Source organism: Strongylocentrotus purpuratus, unplaced genomic scaffold (assembly GCF_000002235.5).
Source record: "Strongylocentrotus purpuratus isolate Spur 01 unplaced genomic scaffold, Spur_5.0 spur5_scaffold_19, whole genome shotgun sequence".
NCBI lineage: Eukaryota > Metazoa > Echinodermata > Echinoidea > Camarodonta > Strongylocentrotidae > Strongylocentrotus > Strongylocentrotus purpuratus.
In genome coordinates, this window is record NW_022145604.1 from 21,080,988 (window position 1) to 21,089,459 (window position 8,472).

The 8,472-nt window shown below is 34.5% G+C and overlaps 1 protein-coding gene across 1 annotated transcript in view; it reads left to right on the forward strand.

The window, feature by feature from the left end:
• LOC105439069 (mucin-2-like) overlaps positions 1–8,472 on the forward strand; it is a 50,556-nt gene that overhangs the window by 7,578 nt on the left and 34,506 nt on the right. Inside the window, exons 13-20 of the mRNA XM_030989838.1 lie at positions 659–768; positions 2,638–2,778; positions 3,025–3,118; positions 3,655–3,701; positions 4,257–4,367; positions 5,926–6,042; positions 6,592–6,711; positions 8,305–8,454. Of these exons, the coding sequence (XP_030845698.1) occupies positions 659–768; positions 2,638–2,778; positions 3,025–3,118; positions 3,655–3,701; positions 4,257–4,367; positions 5,926–6,042; positions 6,592–6,711; positions 8,305–8,454 (890 nt within the window). The remainder of the gene's footprint in view (positions 1–658; positions 769–2,637; positions 2,779–3,024; positions 3,119–3,654; positions 3,702–4,256; positions 4,368–5,925; positions 6,043–6,591; positions 6,712–8,304; positions 8,455–8,472) is intronic.

Sequence of the window (8,472 nt, forward strand, 5' to 3'; positions counted from 1 at the left end):
TGCTTCCAATGGTTTTTTTTGACAGTGAAAATGCAATATAACATTTAACAATAGAAAACAATGTACATAAATATGCATGTGCCCCTCAATTTGATATTGTCTACAATTAAGATGCGTCATAATTTAAAATGTCTCATATTTCCTGTCAACTCCCCCCCCCCCCCCCCCCCCTTCCGCTAGCTCCCGATCCACAGCCTCCAGTTAATACCAAATTACAATTCCAACCAAGGGTGACAATTCCTTCCCCAAGAATTCTACACATAATCACTCCTTTAGTACCACTAAAAAGTACCTTTCAATCATTTAGATTCATTACTGTCATTGTCAAGTTGGTCATGAAGTATTTTTCAAGGTGAAAGACACTATTTATATCATATCATCTACATGTACAGGATAACAGTTGAATTCTTTGAGAGGAATTTTATTTATCTTTATTTTTTGCCTGCTCAAAACGAAACCAACTGTGTAAGAAAATAACAGTAGGCCTAAGCTTTGCTTCTATTTCAACATGTATTTGGGGGAAAAGTTATAAATGATAAAATAATTTGAGCCATAACCATGCAATAAGCCTTGTTTTATTGCATTCATTATTATAATTGTTATCATATTTCTAAAAGTTATAATAATAGTTTGTAATATCTGTGTCTGTTTTAACCAGATGTGACTTGGGTGGTGACTGTGAATGTCTGTGTACAGCTATTGCTGTGTATGCCATGGAATGCTCAAGACATGGATTCGATATCAGATGGAGATCTCAGGAGTTATGTCGTAAGTATCCAGAACATTATTTGAGAGGTGTCATGGTTGAGTAGATACGTCGCTGGACTGTCGATCATAAGGTCCACGGTTCGAGTCCCGCCGCAGCGCTAATGTCCTTTGGTACAGACATTGATCTACATTTGCCACACTCAACCCAGGTGATGCTAAAGGGTACCTGGCAGAAATTAATTCCTTGAAATGCTAGAGCGCTGTAATGGCAGCCATGCAAAAGCAAGGGTAATACTCTCCCTCTGCGCCTCTGAGTAGTTTACTAGATCGCTGGCGCATTACAAATACTGTAGTATTATTATTATTTGAATGGTGTCATGATTAATTTGGTTAAGACCTGCAAGCCCAGATGGGACCCAGAATCTTCATATCTAGCCCTTAACCTACCAAAACTTTGTCCATTTGTTCATGTAGTAACGCAATGTACATGTATGTTGTACACTCATCCAATGAACTGTAGTATTGTCTTGGTAGTATGATGTGGGGAGGCGGGTGTCCGGACACGAAACAAAAATAAAGACTCAAGATATTTGTTGTTTTTAATATTGTCAAACATATGTCTTAAAAGATTTATGAAATATTGCTTGTAAAATTCTTCAAATCTCTGTTTTAAATCACCTGTGTCTTGCAGAGTATGATGAATCATGACTGATTCAATTTATGAATCTCTTGTTTTGGCACTCGTTACCTGTGTATCAATCATCTGGGAGAGAATTTCAATGTTTCTTTCGTATGCAAATAGCCATTGGGGATCTATTGCTGGCACTGGGCTTGGTAATCAGTTGGCACGTTAAGAGCTACTAGAGGAATTAAGCAATTAAACTGTGACAACTTTTATGACACAGTATATTCATATCTAATAAAGAAAGCATTCAAGGTAAATTCTAGTATCTCTGGTCAAGTGTTTAAACCATTGAACTACATGTATGACACCTTTTATGATACAGCATGTTCATATCATTAAAGGTCAGGGTAAAGATTGTTTGACCATGTCAGTATGATATAGACTAACTTTTAAGGTTAGATTTGACATGTAGTTTTAAAACCTGATATTCCAATAAATGTTATTATATTCCACATTTCATCTGTACAACACACAAGTACAACACATATGTGACAATAGTCATTATGGATCTATTGCTGGCACTGGGCTTGGTACTCAATCGGCACATTAAGAGCTAGTAAAGGAATTAAACCATTAAACTAAGAAACGTTTATGACGCGCAGAACATGTATGTTCATATCTAACAAAGAAAGCATTGAAGGTAATTTCTAGTCATGTATCTCTGGTCAAGTGTTTAAATCATTTAACTATGACACCTTTTATGATATGCTGCATGTTCATATCAATATCAGTCTCAGTACCTCAGTGAATGTGATTTCCGAGAAGTTTTTGAGCCACTTTTTCTCAAAACGCATCATCTCCTCATTTCTCCTTTGAAGAAGGAGAAGATAATTATACTATACACTTTATTTGATCAGGATAAAAAGATTGTTTGACCATATTAGTACAATTTTGACTGATTTAGAAGATAAGATTCTTTTATTTGAGATTTTAAAATATGATATTCCAATAAATGAAATAACATTTTAAAATTCATGTTCGTATACAAACATGTTATTACATTATTATTATTATATATTACTATTATGTATGAGAGTTGTATCAGTAAAATTTTCTTGTTTTTAATATTAAAAAAAACATTTTAAAACTCATCTGTCCAACACATTGGTATGTGATAATAGCTGTGAAAACCTACACCTCGTTTGATAAAGATCAAAGAAGCAGCTTTAACAATGATTTATAGCAATGTTTAAAGTGTAAATATGTTTTCCAATAAATAGAGTTGTAATTTTTTCAAATTTCAGCTGTCCAGTGTAATGCTGGTTTTGAGTACAACACTTGTGGAACGACAGCAGTTGATACCTGTGCCTCTTTTGACCGAGATCAGATTGGCTTTGGAAACTGTGCTGAAGGATGTCACTGTCCAAATGGATCCCTGTCTGAAGGTAAATGAAAATTTGCAATTTAACCCTTGTCATGCCACCAAGTTTACAGAAATGTATCACATCTAATATTTGATGAGTTTCAGTGTTTTCTTAATTTAGATAGTGTTCAAAGGTATCTGAATTCACAAGTGTAGGCAATTGATGGTGTATTTTACAATCAGCAAAGCTATAGTTTGAAGTGTACAGAATCCATGTGAATTTGTCTGACCTAGCTTCTCATTTCCATTACACATTGGTTCATTATAGATGGGGATTGCATTGCAAAGGTGGAATGCCCATGTCACCAAGATGGAATTGAATATGCAGCGGGAACTGTTACTTCTATCAATTGTCAAAACTGGTGAGTTGAAACTGGGTTTGCATTAAGATGTTCTATCTTTGTAAGAAGAAGTCATGTTGATATTGATTAATTTAATTGTCTTACCCTGAATGTTTTAATCTAGCAATCACTTTGCAAGAGATAAATGTCAGAATTATTTTTCCCAGTTTTTCATTAGTCTTCATGTATTTATGAAGAGTTTAATTTCGAAAGGCACTAAATCCTTTATTTGAGACTTCAGAGAAAAGAAGGATTTGTTTACCATATTTTGTACAGGCGTTTATGGAAAAGTGATATTAGAAGGTGCATTTTTTCATGATTACTCCCCAAATTTTGGTAAATACTTTGTTGACAGGTGATATCCGAGAAAATAACTCAATTTCATCAAAAGTTGAGTTACCTCCTTTTTGAATCAAACTCTTTATATGTGTGTATGATAAACATTGCTATTAACAAGAAACAAGGAATAAAGTGGAAATCATAAATTGTATTCATTATTCCTTATAATTTTACATTAGTTATTATTTGGATAAATAAAATTCTTTTTATCTTTTCAGTACTTGCCATGCTGGAACTATGGAGTGTGTTGGAGAGCCTTGTGAGGGTACGTTTATTAAATGATTTTTATTTTATTTTTTTTAATTTTTTTTAAAATAATAATTAATTTAAACACAACACACAATGTCACTGTTTGTTTTCAAGTTATATTGACTTGAATATGTTACACATTTGCCCATAAAGAACACAACATCAGTTCTTTATTTTGAGGGTATTCACATGTACAATAATTTGTCAATATGAGTAGATGACAAACTTACATGTTATTTAAATATTGAACTGAAATTTTGTTTTAATTTTGCTTTAATGCCTCCGGGCAACAGTGTTGAAGTACTTCACTTTTGCACCCTGACTCATTTGCTGCCCCCTTATCTCTTTGCATGTGTTTGTTCATTCTTATTATGTACTTGTCTCTTGCCATGCTGTATTGTATTCATGCTTTTTTTATGAATGTTCAAATAAATAATAATAATAATTTATTAAATATACATGTAGTTATGCCGATTGAATTTTAAAGAAATATATTTAAGAATAAAAACAATTGTCAATAAGTTTTAAAATAAACGCAACATCTTTCTTCTTTTTTTTTTTTGTTCCCTAGAAACATGTGGTCTCCTTGAATTCATGTGTGACAATAAAGCGTGTGTACCTATGGGCTGGTTATGTGATGGACTAGATGATTGTGGGGATGGCACAGATGAAACAGACTGCAGTAAGTAATATATGTTTCTGTTTCATTTCGTTTAAAGTAATGCTTGCATTTCCATAATTTTATTAAACAAATCTGTTCCACTCGCTGCCTGCCCTGCCCTAACAAAAAACAAAGAAGACAAAAGACTTCATGCATGGCTGATCGTTAACGAAACAGAGTTAAGTCTTTTGTCAACTCTGTTTGTTGACACTGCAGGCAGCCAGTGACAATGAATTTGTTCAATAAAATTATGGAATTGCAAGAATTACTTTTAACAATCAGAAGTTTGTTATTCCTGGCTCATTTTTCCTGATTGAGGTGTCATATGAAAGGGCAAAAAATGAAATTTATAGAAATGTGAATTTCTCTTTGAAATTCAGATACCATTCGCCGATTGATTTTTTTGGTATCCTTTCTTCAATTTTTTTTTAATAACTCATGCATGAAATATGCCTTATATGACTTACATCAAATGAAAGAGGAGGGTCTAAGCTTTATACATATGTGTCATTTATTAATTATAAATGTGATTAAGTTATGATAAAACAACGATAATTCTCGGTTTCAAGTTTTCTGGGACGCACTGTTTAATAGATACATTTATAGTACACTACAGCTTCCAACCATTTCTACTTTGGATAAGAGGTTCTGTAGTTTTCAAACTGATATAAATTCATGCGTGCGACATTGTGTAGTAGTATACTCTCTCTCAGCCGAAACTGCAATAGTATCCTATCATAAAAAGATTTTCTTATTATCTACCTGCTTTGTTCAAGTGAACCAATAAGGCCAACATTCTGCCAACATGTAGCTGTCCAGATAACAACAGGCTTGACTTCATGGACATGTACACCTAAATTCCACCGATTGGCAATTTGGTCTATGGATTATGACGAAGACACAGACAACTCTCTCTCATTTGTCATGTACAAACATATCATTAAGTTCTGTTTTTCTCCTAAGTATCTTCTCCCTTTGGGCACTACTCAAAATATATTATGTATCACGTATTAGGATATTAGTTCCTCTAAAGAGAAAAGATTCTCCTGAGTCAAACATTTTTGAACAATTGAGATTTTAGATATTTTGTGTGTTGGAACAAACGGGAGAGTTGTTCGCTGCTACATCACAGAGACAATAACAATTCAACTATTTTGAAGAGCCCATACCCGTAGGCCCGAATTCACAAAGGAGATTTAAATTTAACCCATGGTTTAAACTTTCATTTACATAACCCATGGTTTAAAGTCAGCTCAAAATAAGCGCAACACAGTCAAGAGGTCCAATATTAGATACGTGCAAGGCAAAGTACGCTCATTTTTAAACTATGGGTTATGTAAATGAAGGTTTAAACCATGGGTTAAATGTAAAGCTCCGTTGTGAATTCGGGCCATAGTGATTACAACTTTCAAAAATCCATAACTTTCTCGTTTATTGTCCGATTTCATTTATACTTTTGCCAGTCTACTTGTTTTCTCTGAGATTAGATTTCCCTTTGAAGACCACTTTACAGGTGTCCCTGGGTCTTTATATACAGGTTTCCCTTGATTTACAAACCCATTTTCCTTCCCTTTGATAGGCTATGAGTGTGACCCTGATGAGTTTCAGTGTGCAAGCAGTGGTCTATGCATTGATGGTGATTTCTACTGTGATGGGACTCAAGATTGCACCGATTCTTCAGATGAAATTGGATGTGGTGAGCGATGACCCATCTGATGCAGTGACTTATTAAGAAAAATGTTGATTATAACAGGTCATTTAATTTCATTGTAAAAGAAACTGTCAAGAAATAGTTCTTAAGTAAACAACACAGTAAAATAATGAATTAAGTGGTATAATGTTGTAAGATTCAAAATCAAACAAATTATAAAATCTTTTTGAAAATAACAAGTATGGAAATACTCTGGACACAGATATGGGTACATGGGACTACACAAATATTTGCCATCAAAATCTTATCCGAAGCTGACCACTACTAATCGTATCTGAACTATAAGAGCACTGACTATAAGAGCAATCATTTAATTTGGACATTGCATGATACTATGATTTTCTTCCACATATATGTAGGAATTTAAAAAAATTAGAAAATATGCAAAAATTACTTTATCCTTTACCAGAATACAATTTTCCGAATCCACTGCCCACGTGTAGCCATTGGAACAAAGTGTTCCCTGTAATGAACCCATAGGATTAAAGAATTCAGTAGATATCTTATTAATATCTTCATTTTATATCTCTTCAGTTCTGACTTGTGGCCCAGATGAATTCATGTGTGGAGATGGCTTGTGTATCCCTAAATCTTTTGTGTGTGATGGCGACTTTGACTGTAGCGAGGGTGATGCTACTGATGAGAATGACTGTGGTAAGTAAAATTACTATTCTACTGTAAACGTGAAAATATTTGTGGTACATTAATTTTCGTGGATTTCGCGCTGAAGTCGGTGTCCGCGAGTTTTAGAACCCGCAAAAATATAAACACGACTTCTTATGCGTGTTTTGAACGGGCTGAATTTGGTGCAACGCGAATTTAAGAACCAGCAAATATGTTAACAACGCTTACAGTATAGTATTAATGACTGCTTTGAGAGAAATAGTTGTTTTTATACGCTCAAGGGAAGGTTTGAATTGTGCTATTACCCGAGGCGTGCCGAGGGCAATAGCCCAATTGTAACCTTCCCGAGAGCGTATAAAAACAACTATTTCTCGAATATTAAAGCAGTCATTAATACTTTTATATGCCAAAAAAAAAATAGACTAAAAAATAAAAAAACTTTTGTCGAAGATGGGATTCGATCTCTTGCGTACTAAAGGTGTTGTAACTACAATCAGCGCCTTAAACCACTCGGCCAGCGCGCTCTGTCACCATATATAATAGTTTTCTCTAATATATACATTAAAATGGATTGAAAACGGCTTCCCGTGGTAGATGCTTCGCCGCTGCTCCATTAAACGGGCCCTTCTTTTACTTTTGCAATGCATATTGGCACGAACTTAGATCAAGATCTATCGGCAGATGTTGTTTTTTTGTTTTTGGAAGTTTATTTTCGTCTTCATGTCAACAATGCAAGATAAAATTGTCGGTAAGATCGATCGAGATTCAATTGTATTGAAATTACCGACCAATTCTTCGCACACGTACGGTATCCTCGATCGCTCAGACCAATTTTTAACATGTAAACCTATGGGGTAACCATGGAGACTGAACTATTTTCCCGTTAACCATGGTTATTGGGATTTTAGAACTGTTTTAACCATGGTTACTGGGAATTTTCGGGAACAGTTAAAGTTTATGAATGCAATTTCGACCAATCAGATTGCTGAATTACTTAAGTGAGGTATATAATATCTTATAGACTGGTTTTGACCCAATAAAGTATAAACACTTTACAAGTTAACCCTTGCCATATAAGCATCCAAATAGTATATTGTCCCTCATGTTTATATGCATTCATCAACAAATACTTTGTTTTGAAACTCAAAATGGCCGGGTTAATGAATTTTAAATGAGATTTAGAATGTTGTTTGTATCAAAATAGCAGTGAAAGAAATGCGCTATGATTGAGCTAGTCTAAGTTTATTTTCATTTTTTGATAGGCAAGAATAGGCAGTGCATCATAATGTAATTTGACTGTGAAAACAAGTTTCTTTCAAAATAGGTCCCTCTCTCTTCAGGTTTTACTTACTTTGCAACAACAAAATTAGCACATTTAAACACAAACCTACTTTAAATTGTGTATGTTAGACATGACCACTTACCTGGATATTCTGTACAGTCATTGCCGAAGATGGGGTCAATGGGAAAAACAAGATTTACCCTGAACATGCAGTACATAAGGAAATATTCCTTGCTGACATCGAGAGCAGACAAAATATGCGCAATTCATTGCTTTGTAATGCCCACAGACCTGATATAAAGTAACTGCTATTAACCTCAACATCTCTCTTCATTTTCCAGTCACTCCCAGCCCGACCCCATCTAAGAATATCACATGTGGATCTGACCAGTTCACCTGTGACAATGGTCTATGTGTGTCTGGTGGGAATGACAGTGTAGTCTGTGATGGAATTAATGACTGTGGAGACATGTCTGATGAGAGCTATTGTGGTGAGTCACTTCAAGTTC